Source organism: Ambystoma mexicanum, chromosome 13, assembly GCF_040938575.1.
Source record: "Ambystoma mexicanum isolate Mex_15411 chromosome 13, UKY_AmexF1_1, whole genome shotgun sequence".
NCBI classification, from domain to species: Eukaryota; Metazoa; Chordata; class Amphibia; order Caudata; family Ambystomatidae; genus Ambystoma; species Ambystoma mexicanum.
This window is the reverse complement of record NC_090938.1, coordinates 840,140,852-840,167,790: the sequence shown is the minus strand read 5'-3', so window position 1 is coordinate 840,167,790 and position 26,939 is coordinate 840,140,852. Positions and strand designations below refer to the sequence as shown.

Below are 26,939 nucleotides of genomic sequence, written 5' to 3'. Positions count from 1 at the left end.
CATTTGGCTCTCACAGAACTCACGTGCTGGTAAGCAATATCTCATATGGCTCTCACAGAACTCACGTGCTGATCAGCAATATCTCATATGGCTCTCACAGAACTCACGTGCAGGTCAGCAATATCTCATTTGGCTCTCACAGAACTCACGTGCTGGTCAGCGATATCTCATATGGCTCTCACAGAACTCACATGCTGGGCAGCGATATCTCATATGGCTCTCACAGACCTCATGTGCTGGTCAGAGATATCTCATATGGCTCTCACAGACCTCACGTGCTGGTCAGAGATATCTCATATGGCTCTCACAGACCTCACGTACTGGTCAGAGATATCTCATATGGCTCTCACAGACCTCAAATGCTGGTCAGCGATACCTAATATGGCTCCCACAGATCTCACATGCTGGTCAGTGATAACTCATATGGCTCTCACGGACCTCACATGCTGGCCAGTGATACCTCATATGGCTCTTACAGAACTCACATGCAGGTCAGCAATATCTCATATGGCTCTCACAGAACTCACATGCTGGTCAGCAATATCTCATATGGCTCTCACAGAACTCACGTGCTGGTCAGCAATATCTCATGTGGCTCTCACAGACCTCACATCCTGGTCAGCGATATCTCATATGGCTCTTACAGAACTCATGTGCTGGTCAGTGATATCTCCCATGGCTCTCACAGAACTCACATGCTGGTCACAGAACTCACATTCTGGTCAGTGATACCTCATGGTTCTTACAGAACTCACATGCTGGTCAGCAATATCTCATATGGCTCTCACAGAACTCACATGCTTGTCAGCGATACCTCATATGGCTCTTGCAGAACTCATGTGCTGGTCAGCAATATCTCATATGGCTCTCACAGACCTCACGTGCTGGTCAGAGATATCTCATATGGCTCTCACAGACCTCACTTGCTGGTCAGCGATACCTCAAATGGCTTTCACAGAACTCACATGCTGGTACAATATCTCATGTGGCTCTCACATAACTCACATGCTGGTCAGCAATATCTCAAATGACTCTCACAGAACTCACATGCTGGTCAGCAATAGCTCATATGGCTCTCACAGAACTCATATGCTGGTCAATATCTCATGTGGCTCTCACAGAGCTCATGTGCTGGTCAGCAATATCTCATATTGCTCTTACAGAACTCACGTGCAGTTCAGTGATATCTCATATGGCTCTCACAGACCTCATGTGCTGGTCAGCAATATCTCATATGACTCTCACAGATCTCAAATGCTGATCATCAGTATCTCATATGGCTCTCACAGAACTCACATGCTGGTCATCCATACCTCATATGGCTCTTACAGAACTCACATGCTGGTCAGCAATATCTCATATGGCTCTTACAGAACTCACTTGCTGGTCAGTGATACCTCATATGGCTATCACAGAACTCATGTGCTGGTCAATATCTCATATGGCTCACACAGAACTGATCAGCAATATCTCATATGGCTCTCACAGACCTCACATGCTGGTCAGAGATATCTCATATGGCTCTCACATAGTTCACATGCTGGTCAGCAATATCTCATATGGCTCTTACAGAACTCACGTGCAGTTCAGTGATATCTCATATGGCTCTCACAAACCTCACGTGCTGGTCAGCAATATCTCATATGACTCTCACAGAACTCACGTGCTGGTCAGCCATACCTCATATGGCTCTTACAGAACTCATGTGCTGGTCAGCAATATCTCATATGGCTCTTATAGAACTCACGTGCTGGTCAGCAATATCTCATATGGCTCTTATAGACCTCACATGCTGGTCAGCAATATCTCATATGGGTCTCACAGAACTCACATGCTGGTCAGCAATATCTCATATGGCTCTCACAGACCTCAAATGCTGATCAGCAATATCTCATATGCCTCTCACAGAGCTCACGTGCTGGTCAGCAATATCTCATATGCCTCTCACAGAGCTCACGTGCTGGTCAGCCATATCTCATATGGCTCTTATAGACCTCACGTGCTGGTCAGCAATATCTCATATGGCTCTTATAGACCTCACGTGCTGGTCAGCGATATCTCATATGGCTCTTATAGAACTCACGTGCTGGTCAGCAGTATCTCATATGGCTCTCACAGACCTCACATGCTGGTCAGTGATATCTCATATGGCTCTCACAGAACTCACATGCTGGTCAGTGATATCTCATATAGCTCTCACAGACCTCACGTGCTGGTCAGCAGTATCTCATATGGCTCTCACAGAACTCACATGCTGGTCAGTGATATCTCAAATGGCTCACACAGAGCTCACATGCTGGTCAGTGATATTTCATATGGCTCTTATAGACCTCACAATCTGGTCAGCGATATCTCATATGGCTCTCACAGAACTCACGTGCTGGTCAGCAATATCTAATGTGGCTATTATAGAACTCACGTGCTGGTCAGCAATATCTCATATAGATCTCACAGACATCACATGCTGGTCAGTGATATCTCATATGGCTCTCACAGAACTCATGTGCTGGTCAGCAATATCTCATATGGCTCTCACAGAACTCACGTGCTGGTCAGCAATATCTCATATGGCTCTTATAGACCTCACAATCTGGTCAGCGATATCTCATATGGCTCTCACAGAACTCACGTGCTGGTCAGCAATATCTCATATGGCTCTCACAGAACTCACATGCTGGTCAATGATATCTCATATGGCTCTCACAGACCTCACATGCTGGTCAGCGATATCTCATATGGCTCTTATAGAACTCATTTGCTGGTCAGCAATATCTCATATGGCTCTTACAGAACTCACATGCAGGTCAGCAATATCTCATATGGCTCTTATAGACCTCACGTGCTGGTCAGCAATATCTCATATGGCTCTTATAGAACTCATTTGCTGGTCAGCAATATCTCATATGGCTCTCACAGACCTCACATGCTGGTCAGCGATATCTCATATGGCTCTTATAGAACTCACATGCTGGTCAGTGATATCTCATATGAATCTCACAGACTTCACTGCTATTTTACCCACTATGATTGCTGACCGGAAGAATATTTTAGAGGATGCTCAGAGGGGCCTCCCATTCATCCATTCAATAAATGAAGATCGTCCCCGGCGCCTAAATGCTCTTCTTCGCCACAGTAGAAAAGTCTTAGGAGATCCCCAACGTGCAGTTCAGCGATTCTCGGGGTGATGGTGTCGAATTTGCAAAGTCCTTTGCTGTGGGATTCCTGCAGCGGACAGAATGGCAAACTCAGCTACTGAGCTGGGGGGGTGGGTGGGTGGGGGCACCCCAGGGGGCACCCCACTCCAGCTCCTGCACCCATTGTTTCATCCAAATAGAATTATGAATAAATATGCTGTGATATTTATAACTCGCCTGTACTGAAGTGTTTCTAGGCGCCATATATATCCTGTGCTGCCGGAGACCCAGAAAGCGCCAGAGAAGATGTCGACGTGAAACCCTTCTGCTCCCTGTTTTGGGATGCTTTTAGCGAGTCCTGCAATGTGGCCCTGGGGGGTCTGGGAGAGAGTGGGGGGGGTAGGGTGACCAGACGTCCCGGTTTTTCCGGGACTGTCCCGGTTTTTGCTGCCCTGTCCCCCTTTCTCAAGATTATGTTCCCATTGGAAACTGCAGTGGTCCCGGTTTTTGGTAGTGTGTCTTCATAGCTGGCAGGCATAGCTCGCAAAGAAGAAATGCTGCATTTTACAAATTAAGATAGTGTTCGTTTGTTAGAAATTGATTATAAAATGTGTTTATTTTAACAGTAACACTGAAACCGCCTCTCCTCCAAACGCTACTTAAGTGTAGTGCCTTGACAGTGCCACTTTCAAGAGTTAGTCCTACTTTTATGTTAGTTGCCCTGTCCCGGTTTTTTACTTTTTAAATCTGGTCACCCTAGGGGGGGTGGGGGGGTTGGTTAGTTGGCAGGAGAAGGAAAGCTGAGATTGCAGTGCTGTGTCGTGAGGGTGCAGAGCGGAGCTACCCCGAGCTGTGTGGACTTGGACGCTTTCCAATAGTGCTTTCAAGTAAAAAAAGTAATGGCCGCTCCCACTCTGGGGTTTTTTTAGGCTGGTAAAAATGCCTTTTGACTTTGAAACAGTTCTATTCAAAGATGTATGTTTCTCTTTTCATTAGACAGTGGTAATGGGACAGCGTTCCCAGTGCCACTGAGCTGTCAGGGTGGGAGGGGGGGTCGAGGGGGCGGGGGGGGGGTTGAGGGGGCGGGGGGGGTGCAGGCTTTTTGTTTGTAACATTTCTACTCTGCTTTCTTTTGTTGGGAGACTTTGTTGACTTGCAGCGGAGTTGCAGCAAAGCATCGTGTGCAGGCGGTGCTTCCCAGCACAGAGAGTTACACTAAAGAGTAAAGGGGAGCCTGCCCGCCTTCACCCCCCCACCCCCCTCCCGTGTCCCCCTCGTCGTGAATGTTTAACATTGCATGCAGGGGATCCAGTGGCACACACCTGGACGCGTTGCTGCCCCTCGTTTCCCCTGGAATGGCAGCCGTGTATCTGCAGAGAGGGCAGCTATTGTCTTCTCAGGGGCAGCGCCCCTTGCGTCCTGTAGGACTGCACTCTAGCGCAGTGGCATCCTCGCACCTGCACGCACTGCAGCAAATGCTTATTTTCAAGGGGTGCCATTCTTGCCCATTTGTGTGTTCTGTGGACCAATATGGAGGTGCATTGGCAGCGCTTTGTGTGCACCTCACTACCCAAGATGGAGGCGCATTGGCAGCGCTTTGTGTGCACCTCACTACCCAAGATGTAGGCGCATTGGCAGCGCTTTGTGTGCACCTCACTATCCAAGATGTAGGCGCATTGGCAGAGCTGTGTGTGCACCTCACTACCCAAGATAGAGTTGCATTGGCAGCGCTGTGTGTGCACTTCACTACCCAAGATGGAGGTGCATTGGCAGAGCTGTGTGTGCACCTCACCACCCAAGACGGAGGTGCATTGGCAGCGCTGTGTGTGCACCTCACCACCCAAGATGGAGGTCCATTGGCAGAGCTGTGTGTGCACCTCACCACCCAAGATGGAGGTGCATTGGCAGAGCTGTGTGTGCACCTCACCACCCAAGATGGAGGTGCATTGGCAGCGCTGTGTGTGCACCTCACCACCCAAGATGGAGGTCCATTGGCAGCGCTGTGTGTGCACCTCACCACCCAAGATGGAGGTGCATTGGCTGCGCTGTGTGTGCACCTCACCACCCAAGATGGAGGTCCATTGGCAGCGCTGAGTGTGCACCTCACCACCCAAGATGGAGGTCCATTGGCAGAGCTGTGTGTGCACCTCACTACCCAAGATGGAGGTCCATTGGCAGTGCTGTGTGTGCACCTCACCACCCAAGATGGAGGTCCATTGGCAGCGCTGTGTGTGCACCTCACCACCCAAGATGGAGGTCCATTGGCAGAGCTGTGTGTGCACCTCACTACCCAAGATGTAGGCGCATTGGCAGCGCTGTGTGTGCACCTCACTACCCAAGATGGAGGTCCATTGGCAGAGCTGTGTGTGCACCTCACTACCCAAGATGCAGGTGCATTGGCAGAGCTGTGCGGAGGGCCCAGCCCTGGAATTGTAGGGTTGCATGCACAAGCAAACCCATTGTAATGTTGTGTTCTTCCCGTTGACAGCCACCTGCCGATATGCTCTGGGGATGCAAGACCGGACGATCCGGGATGAGGACATCACCGCGTCCAGTGCTTGGTCTGACTCCACCGAGGCCAAGCACAGCAGGTAAATACATGGTGTGGATGCTGTGGGGCCCTGCTGCTAAGCAAGTAGCATGCTATGTTCTCTGGTCCGACTCACTCTGCAGGGCACACTCTGGATGTTCTGATCTCCTCAGACCTCCCCCTCTATCCCCCTCACCACTCCTGTCTCCTGGAGTGAGCACTCCAGCACTGCCACCTACCTTCTCGTTCATCTGATCCATCAAGCGTGTGTCAGTTGAGGCTTTCGCCACCACTTTCTCGCCCACTCCTCCTCCTCTGGCTGACTCACATCCTTGGACACAGCCCTTTCCTTGCTCCACTCTTCTATCTCTGATACTCTTAATAGCCTTGCCCCTGTCATGAGGATCCACTTGAAGCCCAAAGTCAAGTGCAACTGTTGGTACGACTCAGACCTCATCACCCTTAAACGCAAGTGCAGGGTGGCTGAGAGGAAATGGCGTGCTTCATGTACATCCTCTGACAAACTGGCCTGCCGCCTGCTGCAAAGGCAATAATGGCTCTCCGTCCTCACCAAGAAGAGAGCTCATATCCAAGCCCGAGTCTTTGCAGCAATTAACAACTCAGCCGAACTCTTTAAAATCTGCAAGGAGCTGGCCAATCCTGATGCAGTCTCTACATCTCCTGTCACCAGACCACCCTGTGGCCACCTCTCCTCCCTCTTTCTCTTCCTTTCCTCTGTTCTTCCCTGATGAGGTTTCTAGACAAGTCTGATATATGAAAGTATCATCAAAACAGGTTCTTCCCTGTTCTTCCAAAACCATCAAGCACCACATTGACACCCTCGCTCCTGCCCTGGCCGACTTCTGCAACCACTCCTTTGCCACTGAAGCCTTCCCTTCCCCCATGAAGCATTCTCTTGTGCACCCTCTTCTCAAGAAACCATCAGCCGACCCTTCTTCTCCGGCTAACTATCGCCTGATCTCCATCACTCCTTTCCTGGGCAAACTCTTGTAAAATCTGGCCATCTCCCAGTTTAACCTCCACTCTGAATCTGTTTGTTGTCTCCATGATCATCATTCTGGCTTCAGAGCTGCCCAAAGCACAGTAACTGCTCTCCTGAACATCCGTGAAAACCTGCCCTCTAACCTTGATTCTAATCTCCCCTCTGTCCTCATCTTACTCGATCTCTCTTCTGCCTTTGACACGGTCAACTATGCCATCCTGCTCAATCGTCTCCGTGATAACCTGGGTATCATGGATCAGTCTCTGGCCTGGTTGACCTTGTTCTTCTCTGATCAACCCTCCCAGGTCCAACGTGGGTCCTTCCTTTCCTCTATCTCACTCTCTACCTGTGGTATTACCCAGGGGTCTAACCTCTCTCCCTGGATATTCAACCAATACCTGGCACCTCTTGCCCACTGCATTGCCGCTCTCTGCTCCAACTTTCGGTGCCATGCGGATGACACTCAGCTCATTTTCAGGCTCCCCTCTGCCACCTATTCTCCTTCTCTTATCTCTGTCTGTCTGTCCGCCATCCAGGAGTGGTGTGCCGCCAACGATCTCTGCATAAATGCCAGTAAAACAGAGATTCTCCTCATCGGCACACCTGCACCTTGTATTCCTGTCACTCTCTGGCCGGCCTCCCTTGGCCCTTTCCTGCTCCCACTTGTGAGGCTAAGAACCTCGGGGTCATCTTCGACCCCCCCCCCCACTCTCCTTTTCTCCTCACATCTCTAACATCTCTAAGAAGTCAAACTACCAACTGCACCTCCTCAGAGGTATTCTTCCGTTCCTCTCCTTCCCCCAGAAGCGCTCTGTCTCCAGAGCTCTGGTTCTCTCTAGGCGGGACTACTGCAACAGCCTCTTTCTAAATCTGCCTGCCCTCTGCAACTCATTCAGAACAGGACTACAATACTTGTCCTTGGCCTCAAGCCCAGGGATCGTATCGCTCCAGCACTGAAATCTGTGCATTGGCTCCCAGTGGCTGCAAGGATTAAGTTCAAGACCCTCTGCATTGTCCACATGGCCTTCTGGGGCCTGGGTCCTCAATACCTCCAACTCTCTCTTCGTAAATACCTTTCTACTCAAGCTCTCTGCTCCTCCACCTCAACTCCCTCAGGGTCAGTCGCTTCTCCAAGCAACGAGTTGGTGGTAGATCTCTTTCTTTGGCTGGGGCCTCCGTCTGGAACAGCCTCCCTGCCTATCTGAAACTTGAGTAGAGCCATCTGCGGTTCTGGAAGCACCTCGAGACCTTCCTCTTTGCTTCTGCCTTCTCTCTTCCTCTCTCCTGCTGATTTCCTGTGTGATAATGCACTGGTCACCTGGCTACCCTCTGATTTCAGGCCTAGGTCCCTGCCCGCCCAGTTGCACACCCGCACTGCCTCCCGGTGACCCTGGCACTTGGGTCTGTATGTAACCCTACAGTCCCCCTACCTGCACTTTTGGACACCTGCTGTCTGCACTTACCCTTGCACTTGCCCCCTGCTGGCTGCACTTCTTGTTATTGTTTTGATCCCATGAACAGCACTGCCCCCTCCCCTTTCCCCTTGCACGTTTCCCCTTCCTCATCCCCTGCACTTGCGCAATCTCAATGTCACGTGGCCTAGTAAGATCGTTGCCTCTGTCCTCCCTCTGCTCCCCCTTCCTTGCTTCCTCGCTCCTTGCGTTACAAATGCCATATCATATCATATCAGAAACGTTTCCAAGTGCCACCAGCAGGCAAGAGAGCAGTGTGACATATTCCGCAAGAAGCCACGCTGGTCCCACTCATGCCTGAGGAAGAGTTCCCTGGTCACAGGGCCCCTGGGCACATGGGAGCAGCAGAGGACATCCCACCCATGTCTGAGATGAACTTGGCTCCACTCTTTAGGTTTTAAAGCAGCAGCAATTCCTCTATGTCTGGGAAAGTGCCTGATCCCCTGCTGACAGCAGAGAAGAAGGCCATGCCCCATCATTCCTCAAGAAGTGGCAGAGAGCCCCCTAGTGGCAGTAAAGAAGCAGTGCATATCTCTCATACTCTGAGGAAGTGGCAGAGAGCCCCCAGGTGGCAGGCAATAAGCACTGCATATCTTTCATACTCTGAGGAAGTGGCAGAGAGCCCCCTGGTGGCAGGAAAGAAGCAGTGCATATCTCTCATACTCTGAGGAAGTGGCAGAGAGCCCCCAGGTGGCAGGCAATAAGCACCGCATATCTTTCATACTCTGAGGAAGTGGCAGAGAGCCCCCTGGTGGCAGGAAAGAAGCAGTGCATATCTCTCATACTCTGAGAAAGTGGCAGAGAGCCCCCTGGTGGCAGTAAAGAAGCAGCACATATCTTTCATACTCTGGGGAAGTGGCAGAGGGCCCCCTGGTGGCAGGAAAGAAGCAGTGCATATCTCTCATACTCTGAGGAAGTGGCAGAGGGCCCCCTGGTGGTAGGAAAGAAGCAGCGCATATCTCTCATACTCTGAGGAAGTGGCAATGGGCCCCCTGGTGGCAGGAAAGAAGCAGTGCATCTCGCTCATACTCTGGGGAAGTGGCAAAGGGCCCCCTGGTGGCAGGAAAGAAGCAGCGCATCTCGCTCATACTCTGGGGAAGTGGCAGAGGGCCCCCTGGTGGCAGGAAAGAAGCAGTGCATATCTCTCATACTCTGAGGAAGTGGCAGAGAGCCCCCAGGTGCAGGCATTAAGCAGCGCATATCTTTCATACTCTGAGGAAGTGGGAATGGGCCCCCTGGTGGCAGGAAAGAAGCAGCGCATCTCGCTCATACTCTGGGGAAGTGGCAGAGAGCCCCCTGGTGGCAGTAAAGAAGCAGTGCATATCTCTCATACTCTGAGGAAGTGGCAGAGAGCCCCCTGGTGGTAGGAAAGAAGCAGCGCATATCTTTCATACTCTGGGGAAGTGGCAGAGGGCCCCCTGGTGGTAGGAAAGAAGCAGCGCATATCTCTCATACTCTGAGGAAGTGGCAGAGGGCCCCCTGGTGGCAGGAAAGAAGCAGTGCATATCTCTCATACTCTGAGGAAGTGGCAGAGAGCCCCCAGGTGGCAGGCAATAAGCACCGCATATCTTTCATACTCTGGGGAAGTGGCAGAGGGCCCCCTGGTGGCAGGAAAGAAGCAGTGCATATCTCTCATACTCTGAGGAAGTGGCAGAGGGCCCCCTGGTGGTAGGAAAGAAGCAGCGCATATCTCTCATACTCTGAGGAAGTGGCAGAGAGCCCCCAGGTGGCAGGCAATAAGCACCGCATATCTTTCATACTCTGGGGAAGTGGCAATGGGCCCCCTGGTGGCAGGAAAGAAGCAGTGCATATCTCTCATACTCTGAGAAAGTGGCAGAGAGCCCCCAGGTGGCAGGCAATAAGCAGCGCATATCTTTCATACTCTGGGGAAGTGGCAATGGGCCCCCTGGTGGCAGGAAAGAAGCAGTGCATATCTCTCATACTCTGAGGAAGTGGCAGAGGGCCCCCTGGTGGCAGGAAAGGAGCAGCGCATATGTCTCATGGTCTGACAATCTGTCAGAGAGAGCCCCCGGTGTGAGGGTGCATCTGGTGGCAGCATGGCAGCATTACATATAGTGCCTCTGTGTAAAGGAGAGTAATGGTAGCTTCTGCTGGGATATCCCACCCATGTCTTAGCCTCAGGAGCCTATGGATAGGAATGGAAGGCTGACCCGAGTGGAAAGATCTTGGCAGAACTCTTACAAAGAGTGATGAACTTAGACGCTGATGAGGTCTTGGTTACGCACCTTCATCACCCTTTCCTTTCTATCACCCTCTCGCAGGTTGGACACCAGTGAGGGCGACGGAGCCTGGTGCCCTTCGGGGCCTGTCTTCCCCAACAATGAGGAGTTCCTACAGGTGGACCTCAGCAGGCTCTACTTCATCACACTGGTGGGCACCCAGGGGCGCCATGGAAATGGTCATGGCAACGAGTTTGCCCGCTTCTACAAACTGCAGTACAGTCGAGACGGGCACAAGTGGATGTGCTGGAAGGACCGCTGGGGGAATGAGGTGAGCCAAGAGATTGGGGTTCAAGGGAGGGGTGGAGAACACGCAGTGGGGGGCGAGGTGAAGGCTCTCTGAATCCGGTGAGGGCTTTGTGATCATGGCAGAAGACTGGGGGATGGAGGCGAGGGCTGGGTCATTACAGTCAGTGGTGGGATAGGAACTAGGTGAAGCCTGAGGCTGGTGGGCAAGGCTAGGCACGGGAGATGATGGCTTATAGTACCAGGCACAGTGGGCAAGGCTAGGCACAGGAGATGATGGCTTATAGTACCAGGCACAGTGGGCAAGGCTAGGCACAGGAGATGATGGCTTATAGTACCAGGGGTTTATAGTCAAAAAGTCGAATCCAATAATGTCGAAAGTCAAAAAGTCGAAAACAAAAAGTCGAAAACAAAAATGTCGAATTTTTTTTTTTGGTTGCTTTTTTTTCGAAATGGGGGGGGTCCCCCCCCCCCCAACCCCGCTTTTTTTAAAAAAAATTTTTTGTTTTACCCCCTTTTTTTTACCCCCGGAGCCCAAAAAAAATATATAAATAAAAAAAATAAAAATTCGACATTTTTGTTTTCGACTTTTTGGATTCGACATTTTTGTAATTCGACATTATTGGTTCGACATTATGACTGGACACCAGTACCAGGCACAGTGGGCAAGGCTAGGCACAGGAGATGATGGCTTATAGCACCGGGGCACAGTGGGCAAGGCTAGGCACGGGAGATGATGGCTTATAGCACCGGGGCACAGTGGGCAAGGCTAGGCACAATGAGAGGAGGGATGATGGCTTATAGCACCGGGGCACAGTGGGCAAGGCTAGGCACGGGAGAATGAGCAGAGGGCTGTGTGCACAAGATGGTGGCTTATAGCACTCGGGCATAGTGGGCAAGGCTAGGCACGGGAGATGATGGCTTATAGGACCGGGGCACAGTGGGCAAGGCTAGGCACAGGGAGAATGAGCAGAGGGCTGTCTGCACAAGATGGTGGCTTATAGCACTCGGGCACAGTGGGCAAGGCTAGGCACGGGAGAATGAGCAGAGGGCTGTGTGGACAAGATGGTGGCTTATAGCACCGGGGCACAGTGGGCAAGGCTAGGCACAGGGAGAGATGATGGCTTATAGCACCGGGGCACAGTGGGCAAGGCTGGGCACGGGAGAATGAGAGGAGGGCTGTGTGCACAAGATCGTGGCTTATAGCACCGGGGCACAGTGGGCAAGGCTAGGCACGGGAGATGGTGGCTTATAGCACCGGGGCACAGTGGGCAAGGCTAGGCACGGGAGATGGTGGCTTATAGCACCGGGGCACAGTGGGCAAGGCTAGGCACGGGAGATGGTGGCTTATAGCACCGGGGCACAGTGGTCAAGGCTAGGCACGGGAGATGGTGGCTTATAGCACCGGGGCACAGTGGGCAAGGCTAGGCACGGGAGATGGTGGCTTATAGCACCGGGGCACAGTGGGCAAGGCTAGGCACGGGAGGCATGATGGTTTATAGCACCGGGCACAGTGGGCAAGGCTAGGCACGGGAGATGGTGTCTTATAGCACCGGGGCACAGTGGGCAAGGCTAGGCACGGGAGGGATGATGGCTTATAGCACCGGGCACAGTGGGCAAGGCTAGGCACGGGAGGGATGATGGCTTATAGCACTGGGGCACAGTGGGCAAGGCTGGGCATGGGAGAATGAGAGGAGGGCTGCGTGGACAAGATGGTGGCTTATAGCACCGGGGCACAGTGGGCAAGGCTAGGCACAGGGAGAGATGATGGCTTATAGCACCGGGGCACAGTGGGCAAGGCTAGGCACAGGGAGAGATGATGGCTTAGAAATCAAAGCAATGCAATTGGGTTAAGGCTATAGCACCGGGCCTGGGAACTGGCTATTTTTTATTTTTTTATTTTATTGAGCGTTTGTTAGGCGCTTTATACAACTGAATTGTGTTTCAAAGCACCACAAGGCCAAATGGGAAGGGAACAGGGGAAATAATAACAATGGCAAAACAGTAAATACAGTCATGGTCCTACTAGGCCTTGTGGCCTGGGCGCGTGCAAGTGCAGTGAGCAGAAGTGCAGGAGATGGGGGGGAGTGGGCAATTGCTGGTGGAGGGCCCGGAGGGACGTGCTAAGGTGAGAACCTCAGGCTAAGTGCTCGTACAAGTGACTCCCACGGTGGGATGCAGAGCTGCCAAGCAGAGGCCCGCAAGGGCAGTGTAGTGGGAGGGGGTGGGGGTGGACGGGGAATTCCTGGCATTGACTTGGAAGAAAGGCCTGGAATCCTCAGTAATTCGTGAGGATCAGGCCACCAGTCCCAGCGGAAGTGGGTTGATTAGCAGGGCAGGGAAAGAGGGGAAGAGGTAGAGAACAGCAGAGTTTTGAGCAGTTCCCGGAACTTGAGGAGGTCTGGCTCAAGTCTACAAGTACATATGCTTTATGCCCTGTACATTCATCTTCACTTCACAGGTACTTGACTGGATTCCGATGCTTTAACGTGAAAAAGTAATGGTGACCGTCTCAACCCACGATCCCACCAGACACACCCATCTCTGAAGCCATAATTGTTCAATGACATTCATTTTACAAGACCATATCTCTGTTTTCCCCTGCAGGTCATTGCTGGAAACGACAACACACACGAGATTGTGCTGAAGGACCTGGGTCCACCGGTCATTGCCCGCTATGTCCGTTTCTACCCAATGGCGGACAGGGTGATGAGTGTGTGCATGCGCGTGGAGCTGTACGGCTGCGTGTGGCAAGGTGAGGGCTTTCCTGCTGGCATGGGAGGGGCTTTGGAAAATGAGAGTGGTCATTGTTATATAATGGTAAAGGTTTTGTTGTCATTGTATTGTGAAATACGTGCGGAGTGTGGTGCTGTAGAGGTATGATTGCGTTTAGTTCAGAGTATGCAGAAGGGTGAGTTTTTAGTACGGTTTGTTAGTGGCGGTACATTTCCTTCCCCCGATGTCCTAACTAAGTGCAGCCCATATTCTTTACCCTGTCTTCTCACTTGCCCCCCACTCCGGTGTGGCAAACTACCCGTTCTTATTCATATGTAGGGGTTGTAACAATTCCTGCTGTCTTTTGGGTGCAGCAAGGGGCATAAGGTTTCATTGTACTATTAGGCTGGAGGCTGAGGTTGTTAACCCGTCGATGTAACCCATCGATACATGCTAAGTGCGAAAGTGGCTGGTGTATACAAATGCTAGCTGTTGGCCATGGCTTCGCGCGCATGGATTTGGGGATTTGGTACAATTGTTTTCAAAAGACACTTGAGTTTTTTGTTGAAACTATGAAATATAATTTACAGGTTGATGTCTTAACGTAATAAGCAATGTTTATTGAACGTCGGGGCATATTGGCTACAAAAGAAAGATAGTTGTTCCATTGATGTGCGTCCAGAAGTTTTTCGTGTTGTGATTACAAACAGATAATAAGACAGACAAAAAAAAAATAATTACTCATTTGGCATCTGCAACCTTCTAAATAAAACTATTTGAGCACTTCTGTGTAAACTACATTGGTGGTTCTCCCTCCAGGTGATATGATTACCAGAGAGTTAGGTGAGCTCTCTCTGGAACAGGCCACATAAAGCTGCCCATGCGAGAAGCAGTCTTCCCTTAGGTCAATCCCTGCTACCTTTAAAATCTGCCCCTAAGATTTGTTGATGGTCATGACGAAACAATCCTTTAAGGGGAACTGAAGTCGTATGAATTCAAACTGATATTCTGAAGGTATTAGAGGTGTTTGTGGTATGAATTCCTAGAAATCCTTCCTTAGTGGGTGACTACATCATGAAAACAATGTACCTTCCAAATTTCACGTTCCTAGGTTAAAAGGTTTGAGTTGGGCACTGATGAGTCAGTCAGTCACCGCTTCTTCTTTTATATGGATTGTATATGCTGGTTGAGGCCAGATTAAGTGGGTAGGTTAAATGCCGGCAGGATTACGGTAAGAGGTTGTTCGAATAGGGGGTTCCCCAGGGTACTCCCGTTCGGAGTTGAAGACTCATGTTTTTGAAGTTTTCTGAATTTTAGATGGTCCTCCGTAGTTTGTATTGACGGCGCTGTCAATCAGACAACATCGGGAGCAAGCTACACAGCTCGCTCAGACCATAATCACAGTACCTTGGTGAATACTACATAGAGATTCCCTCAAACTGACCTGGATCCCAGACTAACCCTTCCAGAGACCACGTGCCCCATTTACGGATGTCAACTCTACGCCAGAGATCCATTTGACCACTGGCAACAAAACAACATTCAGCCATGACGCTCGCACTACCTTAGGCGCCTGGCACTTTGTTGCACCATCGCGCTCCAATAGCCCTCAGTCCTGAAGACAGTGCGGTGCCACAACCGGTCAGTGCAGTCCTGTGCGGTGCGGTCAGTGCGGTGCCACAACCAGCAGGTTCCGATCCCTTCAACCGCTGGCAGCTTCATCAATTCACTGCACTAGAAACACCTGATTTTATTGTGTGTCGACAATGTTTGTGTATTGCCTCATTATTAGCAATACATAAAATTATAGTGACCTTAGATGTACTAACCCACCAAAATATGCATAATCTGTTGTGAATTGTATGCAATGTTTTTCTTTGTGGCTAGGATGGCATATGTCATTGTTTTAAACATATTTTCTTAGGTGAATTAATAAAATTGCATTATTTAATGCTTAGAAAGGAATTCACTTCCCTTTTTCCTGTAAGAGCTAACTGATGCATGCTATCTGAAGCTCCACTGCCGACAAAAGCAAACTACCATAGCGTCAATGACAAGGGTAGCCTTTGACTCAATTTTCCTTCGATAAACCTGACAGCACGCAGGCAGGACAGTGGCCCTGACAGTATGCAGGCAGGACACTGGCCCTGACAGGCAGGACACTGGCCCTTACAGCACGCAGGCAGGACAGTGGCCCTGACAGTACGCAGGCAGGACACTGGCCCTGACAGGCAGGACACTGGCCCTGACAGCACGCAGGCAGGACCGTGGCACTGACAGCACGCACGCAGGACACTGGCCCTGACAGGCAGGACCGTGGCACTGACAGCACGCAGGCAGGACACTGGCCCTGACAGGCAGGACAGTGGCCCTGACAGTACGCAGGCAGGACACTGGCCCTGACAGGCAGGACACTGGCCCTGACAGCACGCAGGCAGGACACTGGCCCTGACAGTACGCAGGCAGGACACTGGCCCTGACAGGCAGAACACTGGCCCTGACAGCACGCAGGCAGGACCGTGGCACTGACAGCACGCACGCAGGACACTGGCCCTGACAGGCAGGACAGTGGCTATCTGCAATAGCAATATGTCCCACTCGCATTGCTCCTCTTCGCAACTCAATAGGAGTATCCCCACTACCCAGAGTCGACTGCTCTATACAAGCAGAGGGAATAGGGGGTTACATGTCACCACATGTGAGGGGTCAATACATCCCAGAATAGAGCCGGAGTTCCATTCATTTCTAAGTAAGTTCCTCATGTCACAGGCACAGCGATGCTCACACAGTCTGTATTTTATAACACCAGCATATAACTCTTTTTCTTCACTCGCGATCAAAAGTAAACATTGTTCGCATTTTTTACGTCTTACAAAACTAACCTAAACCATTGAAAGGAATGTTTGGCTTGATGTTGCGCATCCATATATTCGCCCACCAGGTGGCGGTCGCACTCCATTTATTGGCATCCCCCTTTCTTCGCTTTTGAGAAACGGCTCTCATGAGATGGAGCGTTAATTCACTACTTTATTTCACAATTAAAAATAAACATTCGTTAAAAATGAAAAGAAAAGATGTAAAAGCTTAGAAAGCGTCTCTATTGATCCGGCCTCGCTGTGTGTTCTGACTTCATCAGAAGGTTTCAGAGAAAAAGCTCTCATTTTCCTGCATGACTTGACGTGTCATGGATCCTCCAGGCGGCGCTGCTGTGGTCATTCATAAATACCTACACATGTATGTTGTGAAACACATATCTCATAGAAAGAATGAATGTCGTATTTGCAAATCTAACATAGAATCTGCTCGGCATTAGTAATATTCGCAGCGATCAATTCTGGTCCCAGGTGTTTTCGGGGACATTTTGAAATTGAACTTCGTCACATAATATATTTGGCAATTGATTTTAAAGGACTTTTTGGAAATGATTCGAATAATTGTTCTATTGGGTCCGGAAATAGTAGTTGAGTGAGCGTCGATGAGGTGTTATTAAACGACACTAAAGGGAACGCGCTGCCCTTTCTCATTATTGGAAGCTGGATAATGAAATAATGATTTATTACGGTTGTAGATTTATTTGTGAGTATAATGATGATGATATAATGTAATTAAGGTGTATTTTAAAGCTCATCTTAGTGTTATTAATGACATAAATATTATTTTGTGGTAATTTGGCGGTATTGCAGGTGGTAGTATTACCATTACCGCCAGCAGCAAGCATGCACTGACAGGAAGAGTCTGCAAGGTTAAGACTCATGCGGGCCCGTCCGTTATCCGCCATTTTGGAGTCCCAGATTGTTGGGATGTCCCATTGAAGGAAGAGGGACTTTCAGCCCAAGATGGCTGTTTCCGCTGTGTGCAGCCATCGAGCGGTAGTACACACGTATACCAGGTCCACAATTCCAATGAAGATGGGGGAAACTTCATTGCAGGTGTTACAATAAATATACAAAGAACCAAATCTGAAGCAAATAAAATGATGTCAGAAAACCAACCGAATATTTCACCCTCCCCCAAAACATGGAAAAGAGAATGAACTCTACCCAGTAGGGTTAGAGAAGAGATTTGATCTCACACCAAAGCAATACATGTCAGTCCTGATGAAGGCCTAGAGGAATACATAGGAGACAGCAATAGGGTTGGCAGATCTCCAGCTAAAGGCCAAAATGCTGTGTGTCGACATCATTAAAAGAAAATCCTTGTATGTTTGTCCTCCCCCCCCACTTAGACATCATAATGCAGAATTTGTTCCATACTAAGTTGTGCACAACACTGTGCTATAGTTCTTATGTGTAAGTTTTCAATTATATTGACAATTTGTTCCTTATATGCTCAATTTCACATTGCACACAGTGTATTTAATTAATTGCTCTACTGGAACACTTCCACTTTACCATTGTTTAATCTATTCTCATGTAAAAGTTTCACTGCATTATGTTTATGAAGTTATGACTTTATGATTGTATATTACATACCTTAATAAAAAAAAATTATTAAAATCAAAAAAAAAAAAAAAAAAAAAAAAAAAGAAAATCCTTGTGCTAGAAATAACAAGTTAACGCAGGCTATTTAGAAAATACAATCCTGGCTGAACTAGTGGTTATCACTCCCGATGAGAGCATGACAGCTGTGTGGGAAAACCCCTCTAGGGGTGTCTGGGGCCTCGTCTGAAATTGGAAAAGGCATAACTGAGTGTCTTGGGTTAAAGTCACCACTGTCCCTGAACATCTTTTTCGATGAGTGCATTAATTTTTGATCTGGGAAAAAGATTAGCTGTAATCGCAGCACTTTTGCCTCTGTTTGAATCTAACCCTGTACTGCGCACTTTAAAAGGTCAGTGTTGTTGTAGAGTACTAGCGCCCCCTGTAGAATGCGCGGGAACTTTGCTGCATTTTTCGTAAAGCTGCTCAGTGACTGACAGCGGGCAGATTACCGGCTGCTTTTACAGGCATTCGTCTCCCTTGGCTTTTCAGTATCCAGCAGGCGTCTTCTCACCTATTTGCCTTTTTACATCGGTTTCCTCTACGTTGGTAATGTGTGCTTTACAGCGCTTTACAGCGTGCACGTTACAGGTTGCCTTTGCTGGCACTTTCAGGCCGTCACCTCTTCTGAGCACTTCAGTATCCAGCAGGCGTCTTCTCACCTTCTTGCCTATTTACATCGGTTTCCTCTACGTTAGTAATGTGTGCTTTACAGCGCTTTACAGCGTGCACGTTACAGGTTGCCTTTGCTGGCACTTTCAGGCCGTCACCTCTTCTGAGCACTTCAGTATCCAGCAGGCGTCTTCTCACCTTCTTGCCTATTTACATCGGTTTCCTCTACGTTGGTAATGTGCGCTTTACAGCGCTTTACAGCGCGCACGTTACAGGTTGCCTTTGCTGGCACTTTCAGGCCGTCACCTCTTCTGAGCACTTCAGTATCCAGCAGGCGTCTTCTCACCTTCTTGCCTATTTACATTGGTTTCCTCTACGTAAGTAATGTGCGCTTTACAGCGCTCTACAGCGCGCACGTTACAGGTTGCCTTTGCTGGCACTTTCAGTCCATCACCTCTTCTGAGCATTTCAGTATCCAGCAGGCGTCTTCTCACCTTCTTGCCTATTTACATTGGTTTCCTCTACGTTAGTAATGTGCGCTTTACAGCGCGCACGTTACAGGTTGCCTTTGCTGGCACTTTCAGTCCGTCACCTCTTCTGAGCACTTCAGTATCCAGCAGGCGTCTTCTCACCTTCTTGCCTATTTACATCGGTTTCCTCTACGTTAGTAATGTGCAGCGCTTTACAGCGCTTTACAGCGCGCACGTTACAGGTTGCTTTTGCTGGCGCTTTCAGTCAGTCACCTCTTCTGAGCACTTCAGTATCCAGCAGGCGTCTTCTCACCTTCTTGCCTATTTACATCGGTTTCCTCTACGTTAGTAATGTGCGCTTTACAGCGCGCACGTTACAGGTTGCCTTTGCTGGCACTTTCAGTCCGTCACCTCTTCTGAGCACTTCAGTATCCAGCAGGCGTCTTCTCACCTTCTTGCCTATTTACATCGGTTTCCTCTACGTTAGTAATGTGCAGCGCTTTAAAGCGCTTTACAGCGCGCACGTTACAGGTTGCTTTTGCTGGCGCTTTCAGTCAGTCACCTCTTCTGAGCACTTCAGTATCCAGCAGGCGTCTTCTCACCTTCTTGCCTATTTACATCGGTTTCCTCTACGTTAGTAATGTGCAGCGCTTTACAGCGTTTTACAGCGCGCACGTTACAGGTTGCCTTTGCTGGCACTTTCAGTCCATCACCTCTTCTGAGCACTTCAGTATCCAGCAGGCGTCTTCTCACCTTCTTGCCTATTTACATCGGTTTCCTCTACGTTAGTAATGTGCAGCGCTTTACAGCGCTTTACAGCGCGCACGTTACAGGTTGCCTTTGCTGGCACTTTCAGGCCGTCACCTCTTCTGAGCACTTCAGTATCCAGCAGGATCCTTCTCACCTTCTTGCCTATTTACATCGGTTTCCTCTACGTTGGTAATGTGTGCTTTGCAGCGCTTTACAGCGCGCACGTTCCAGGTTGCCTTTGCTGGCACTTTCAGTCCATCACCTCTTCTGAGCACTTCAGTATCCAGCAGGCGTCTTCTCACCTTCTTGCCTATTTACATCGGTTTCCTCTACGTTAGTAATTTGCGCTTTACAGCGCTTTAAAGCGCGCACGTTACAGGTTGCCTTTGCTGGCACTTTCAGTCCGTCACCTCTTCTGAGCACTTCAGTATCCAGCAGGCGTCTTCTCACCTTCTTGCCTATTTACATCGGTTTCCTCTACGTTAGTAATGTGTGCTTTACAGCCCTTTACAGCGCGCACGTTACAGGTTGCCTTTGCTGGCACTTTCAGGCCGTCACCTCTTCTGAGCACTTCAGTATCCAGCAGGCTCCTTCTCACCTTCTTGCCTATTTACATCGGTTTCCTCTATGTTGGTAATGTGCGCTTTACAGCGCTTTACAGCGCGCACGTTACAGGTTGCCTTTGCTGGCACTTTCAGTCCATCACCTCTTCTGAGCACTTCAGTATCCAGCAGGCGTCTTCTCACCTTCTTGCCTATTTACATCGGTTTCCTCTACGTTAGTAATGTGTGCTTTACAGCGCTTTACAGCGCGCACGTTACAGGTTGCCTTTGCTGGCACTTTCAGGCCGTCACCTCTTCTGAGCACTTCAGTATCCAGCAGGCGTCTTCTCACCTTCTTGCCTATTTACATTGGTTTCCTCTACGTAAGTAATGTGCGCTTTACAGCGCTTTACAGCGCGCACGTTACAGGTTGCCTTTGCTGGCACTTTCAGTCCGTCACCTCTTCTGAGCACTTCAGTATCCAGCAGGCGTCTTCTCACCTTCTTGCCTATTTACATCGGTTTCCTCTACGTTAGTAATGTGCAGCGCTTTACAGCGCTTTACAGCGTGCATGTTACAGGTTGCCTTTGCTGGCACTTTCAGTCCATCACCTCTTCTGAGCACTTCAGTATCCAGCAGGCGTCTTCTCACCTTCTTGCCTATTTACATCGGTTTCCTCTACGTTAGTAATGTGTGCTTTACAGCGCTTTACAGCGCGCACGTTACAGGTTGCCTTTGCTGACACTTTCACGCCGTCACCTCTTCTGAGCACTTCAGTATCCAGCAGGCTCCTTGTCACCTTCTTGCCTATTTACATCGGTTTCCTCTACGTTAGTAATGTGCGCTTTACAGCGCATTACAGCGTGCACGTTACAGGTTGCCTTTGCTGGCACTTTCAGTCCATCACCTCTTCTGAGCACTTCAGTATCCAGCAGACGTCTTCTCACCTTCTTGCCTATTTACATCGGTTTCCTCTACGTTAGTAATGTGCAGCGCTTTACAGCGCTTTAAAGCGCGCACGTTACAGGTTGCCTTTGCTGGCACTTTCAGTCCATCACCTCTTCTGAGCACTTCAGTATCCAGCAGGCGTCTTCTCACCTTCTTGCCTATTTACATCGGTTTCCTCTACGTTAGTAATGTGTGCTTTACAGCGCTTTACAGCGCGCACGTTACAGGTTGCCTTTGCTGGCACTTTCACGCCGTCACATCTTCTGAGCACTTCAGTATCCAGCAGGCTCCTTCTCACCTTCTTGCCTATTTACATCGGTTTCCTCTACTGTAGTAATGTGCGCTTTACAGCGCTTTACAGCGCGCACGTTACAGGTTGCTTTTGCTGGCGCTTTCAGTCAGTCACCTCTTCTGAGCACTTCTGTATCCAGCAGGCGTCTCTCACCTTCTTGCCTATTTACATCGGTTTCCTCTACGTTAGTAATGTGCGCTTTACAGCGCTTTACAGCGCGCACGTTACAGGTTGCCTTTGCTGGCACTTTCAGTCCGTCACCTCTTCTGAGCACTTCAGTATCCAGCAGGCGTCTTCTCACCTTCTTGCCTATTTGCATCGGTTTCCTCTACGTTAGTAATGTGCGCTTTACAGCGCGCACGTTACAGGTTGCCTTTGCTGGCACTTTCAGGCCGTCACCTCTTCTGAGCACTTCAGTATCCAGCAGGCGTCTTCTCACCTTCTTGCCTATTTACATTGGTTTCCTCTACGTAAGTAATGTGCGCTTTACAGCGCTTTACAGCGCGCACGTTACAGGTTGCCTTTGCTGGCACTTTCAGTCCGTCACCTCTTCTGAGCACTTCAGTATCCAGCAGGCTCCTTCTCACCTTCTTGCCTATTTACATCGGTTTCCTCTACGTTAGTAATGTGCCCTTTACAGCGCATTACAGCGCGCACGTTACAGGTTGCCTTTGCTGGCACTTTCAGTCCATCACCTCTTCTGAGCACTTCAGTATCCAGCAGGCGTCTTCTCACCTTCTTGCCTATTTACATCGGTTTCCTCTACGTTAGTAATGTGTGCTTTACAGCGCTTTACAGCGCGCACGTTACAGGTTGCCTTTGCTGGCACTTTCACGCCGTCACCTCTTCTGAGCACTTCAGTATCCAGCAGGCTCCTTCTCACCTTCTTGCCTATTTACATCGGTTTCCTCTACTGTAGTAATGTGCGCTTTACAGCGCTTTACAGCGCGCACGTTACAGGTTGCCTTTGCTGGCACTTTCAGTCATCACCTCTTCTGAGCACTTCAGTATCCAGCAGGCGTCTTCTCACCTTCTTGCCTATTTACATTGGTTTCCTCTACGTTAGTAATGTGCGCTTTACAGCGCTTTACAGCGCGCACGTTACAGGTTGCCTTTGCTGGCACTTTCACGCCGTCACCTCTTCTGAGCACTTCAGTATCCAGCAGGCTCCTTCTCACCTTCTTGCCTATTTACATTGGTTTCCTCTACGTTAGTAATGTGTGCTTTACAGCGCTTTACAGCGCGCACGTTACAGGTTGCCTTTGCTGGCACTTTCAGGCCGTCACCTCTTCTGAGCACTTCAGTATCCAGCAGACCTCTTCTCACCTTCTTGCCTATTTACATCGGTTTCCTCTACGTTAGTAATGTGCAGCGCTTTACAGCGCTTTAAAGCGCGCACGTTACAGGTTGCCTTTGCTGGCACTTTCAGTCCATCACCTCTTCTGAGCACTTCAGTATCCAGCAGGCGTCTTCTCACCTTCTTGCCTATTTACATCGGTTTTCTCTACGTTAGTAATGTGCAGCGCTTTACAGCGCTTTACAGCGTGCACGTTACAGGTTGCCTTTGCTGGCACTTTTAGTCCATAACCTCTTCTGAGCACTTCAGTATCCAGCAGGCGTCTTCTCACCTTCTTGCCTATTTACATCGGTTTCCTCTACGTTAGTAATGTGCGCTTTACAGCGCTATACAGCGCGCACGTTACAGGCTGCCTTTGCTGGCACTTTCAGTCATCACCTCTTCTGAGCACTTCAGTATCCAGCAGGCGTCTTCTCACCTTCTTGCCTATTTACATTGGTTTCCTCTACGTTAGTAATGTGCGCTTTACAGCGCGCACGTTACAGGTTGCCTTTGCTGGCACTTTCACGCCGTCACCTCTTCTGAGCACTTCAGTATCCAGCAGGCGTCTTCTCACCTTCTTGCCTATTTACATCGGTTTCCTCTACGTTAGTAATGTGTGCTTTACAGCGCTTTACAGCGCGCACGTTACAGGTTGCCTTTGCTGGCACTTTCAGGCCGTCACCTCTTCTGAGCACTTCAGTATCCAGCAGACGTCTTCTCACCTTCTTGCCTATTTACATCGGTTTCCTCTACATTAGTAATGTGCAGCGCTTTACAGCGCTTTACAGCGCGCACATTACAGGTTGCCTTTGCTGGCACTTTCAGGCCGTCACCTCTTCTGAGCACTTCAGTATCCAGCAGGCGTCTTCTCACCTTCTTGCCTATTTACATCAGTTTCCTCTACGTTAGTAATGTGTGCTTTACAGCGCTTTACAGCGCGCACGTTACAGGTTGCCTTTGCTGGCACTTTCAGGCCGTCACCTCTTCTGAGCACTTCAGTATCCAGCAGACGTCTTCTCACCTTCTTGCCTATTTACATCGGTTTCCTCTACATTAGTAATGTGCAGCGCTTTACAGCGCTTTACAGCGCGCACATTACAGGTTGCCTTTGCTGGCACTTTCAGGCCGTCACCTCTTCTGAGCACTTCAGTATCCAGCAGGCGTCTTCTCACCTTCTTGCCTATTTACATTGGTTTCCTCTACGTTAGTAATGTGTGCTTTACAGCGCTTTACAGCGCGCACGTTACAGGTTGCCTTTGCTGGCACATTCAGGCCGTCACCTCTTCTGAGCACTTCAGTATCCAGCAGACGTCTTCTCACCTTCTTGCCTATTTACATCGGTTTCCTCTACATTAGTAATGTGCAGCGCTTTACAGCGCTTTACAGCGCGCACATTACAGGTTGCCTTTGCTGGCACTTTCAGGCTGTCACCTCTTCTGAGCACTTCAGTATCCAGCAGGCTCCTTCTCACCTTCTTGCCTATTTACATCGGTTTCCTCTACGTTGGTAATGTGCGCTTTACAGCGCTTTACAGCGCGCACGTTACAGGTTGCCTTTGCTGGCACTTTCAGTCCATCACCTCTTCTGAGCACTTCAGTATCCAGCAGGCGTCTTCTCACCTTCTTGCCTATTTACATTGGTTTCCTCTACGTTGGTAATGTGCGCTTTACAGCGCTTTACAGCGCGCACGTTACAGGTTGCCTTTGCTGGCACTTTCAGTCCATAAACCTCTTCTGAGCACTTCAGTATCCAGCAGGCGTCTTCTCACCTTCTTGCCTATTTACATCGGTTTCCTCTACGTTGGTAATGTGCGCTTTACAGCGCTTTACAGCGCGCACGTTACAGGTTGCCTTTGCTGGCACTTTCAGGCCGTCACCTCTTCTGAGCACTTCAGTATCCAGCAGGCGTCTTCTCACCTTCTTGCCTATTTACATCGGTTTCCTCTACGTTAGTAATGTGCGCTTTACAGCGCTTTACAGCGTGCACGTTACAGGTTGCCTTTGCTGGCACTTTCAGGCCGTCACCTCTTCTGAGCACTTCAGTATCCAGCAGTGTTCCTCTCACCTCATTACTTTTTAGTTTGGGCTCTTAGGTGGTACTGAAAGTGCTACATTTAAGCCTAAACTATTGTCATTAACATAAGAGCTTTAACATAAGAGCTTAAAATAGGGGCTTTGAATGAGGGGCTCTCCTTGTTGCAATTAAACAAAGTGGGGCTGTGATTAGTCTGCCACATGGGGGCAAGAAAAAGACACTCTTGAATTCAAATGGAGGACCTGACTGGGCATTTTCGCCTCACAAAGCCGGAGTTTATTGGGGAAAACTGCTACTGGTGTAAAAAAAATGTCTTAACCAGGTCTGCCTTCAGGCACTCCATTTATAAGCACTATGCATGTCCTTCACTGTAAAAACAAACATTGGCAAAGCCAACAGCTTTGGCTTGTGTATAAGTATTAGTCCGTTGCCAGGTCCTGCTTAGATGCTCAGGTACTCGCACCATTTTGCACCTGCTACCATCAATGCCCAGTTAATACCACTACGGCAGTGCCTGGCAAGTGCCTTTCCCATGCTTGTTTAACACATAAATTTGTATGTTGTTTTTTGATTAAATGAATACATTGTATTTTTAACAATGTCAAACATGTAGTTGAAATCCATGTGCAGTTTTTGCAAGAGGGGCCTGAGCTGAAATAAAATAGGAGGAGGGGGCAGCTTGTGATGAGGGGATCAGTCCCTGTCCTCAAAAACAAGAAATGAAGGGGTTCACCTGCTGTTGTGCCTGTTCCCAGGGGGTGCCAGTCCCCAGAGCACCCACGTATTCGGGGTCCTGGGCCGGGGGTAACATGCACCTAGTGTTCTCCCTCGGGGGCCACACATGTCTACTATGTACGGAAACTGCAGTCAGCATTTCAGATACGAATTCCCTTTGGTTATGTTTTAATAGGAAACCAGTGCAATTTTCTAGAGCTGAGATATTTTGTGTGCAAGATATGCAAACACATCAACATGCATTGAGAGGGAGTGCAGTGGTTTCCTGCACCATCTCCAGTGTAATACTCCCATGCCCATTCCTGCGTTTAGGCCCATCCCTTCCCCTAGATCCATCCCTGCCCTTAGGCCCATCCCTGCCCATAGGCCCATCCTTGACTATAGGCCTCTCCTTGCCCTTAGGCCCTTCCCTGCTCCTAGGCCCATCCTTGACCTTAGGTCCATCCCTGCCCTTGGGTCCATCCTTGCCCTTAGGCCCATCCTTGCCCTTAGGTCTATCCCTGCCCTTAGGCCCATTTCTGCCCTTAGGCTCATCCTTGACCATAGGCCCATCCCTTCCCCTAGGTCTTTCCCTGCCCTTAGGCCCATCCCTGCCCATAGGTCCATCCCTTACCCCAGGCCCATACCTGCACTGGGGCCCATTTTTACCCAATGGCTCATTTTTTTCCAAGGCCCATTTTTGTCCGTAAAGTTCATGGTTTCCCTGAGACACATGCCCGCACTCATCTGGGCGCTTCTGTGGGAGCCCATCACTGCCCAAGCTCCTTCCTCAACTTTGGGCTTGTCCATGTACTGAGGCCCTTCCCTGCCCCAAGGCCCATCTCTGCTCTGAGGACCACTCCTGCTACTCACTCCAATTGTATTGGTGGTGACTTAGTATACACCTGGACCCCAGCCCACATTAAGCCGGGACAGAGAGAGAAGCAACGTTACATGTGACCAGTCACAAAGAAAACCTTTATAGCCTTTATAAATACATATATACATACAGCAGCCTAGCTGTGATGTCATGGCATGTCCCAGCCAATTCAAGGGCCCAGAAGCCAAACTCCCTAATTGCCACCACCTGCTACTGTCCGCTCTTTTCTATAACTCTGCTTTCCACTCCCTGGTGTCTCAGACATTCCTAGCTTGTCCCCCTCGAGCTCCCCCCTCCCCCTTACTTCCTCCAGCTCGGGTCCCCCACAGCTCACCTGACCCCGGCCCTAACCCCCCAACACACCTCTGCGCCCCACTGCTGTCTATGGAAATAGAGGAGGGACCACCAGTAGTTCCCTTCCCTATTTCCATGGCATCTATCCTTTGTGGTATTTTTTGTTTGTTTTGTAATATGGCTTAACATTATGACATTGGCCTCAGCTGTGGAAGATTGGTGGGGGGCGGGGGTACAAACTGCTCC

The 26,939-nt window shown here is 49.6% G+C and overlaps 1 protein-coding gene across 5 annotated transcripts in view; it reads left to right on the top strand.

The window, feature by feature from the left end:
• The window catches only part of DDR1 (discoidin domain receptor tyrosine kinase 1), a 318,555-nt gene that overhangs the window by 170,808 nt on the left and 120,808 nt on the right, over positions 1-26,939 (top strand). For all 5 annotated transcript variants that reach the window (XM_069635358.1, XM_069635356.1, XM_069635355.1 and 2 more), the window contains 3 exons: positions 5,623-5,725; positions 10,422-10,650; positions 13,233-13,380. In XM_069635358.1, the coding sequence (XP_069491459.1) occupies positions 5,646-5,725; positions 10,422-10,650; positions 13,233-13,380 (457 nt within the window). In that variant the 5' untranslated portion in view covers positions 5,623-5,645. The remainder of the gene's footprint in view (positions 1-5,622; positions 5,726-10,421; positions 10,651-13,232; positions 13,381-26,939) is intronic.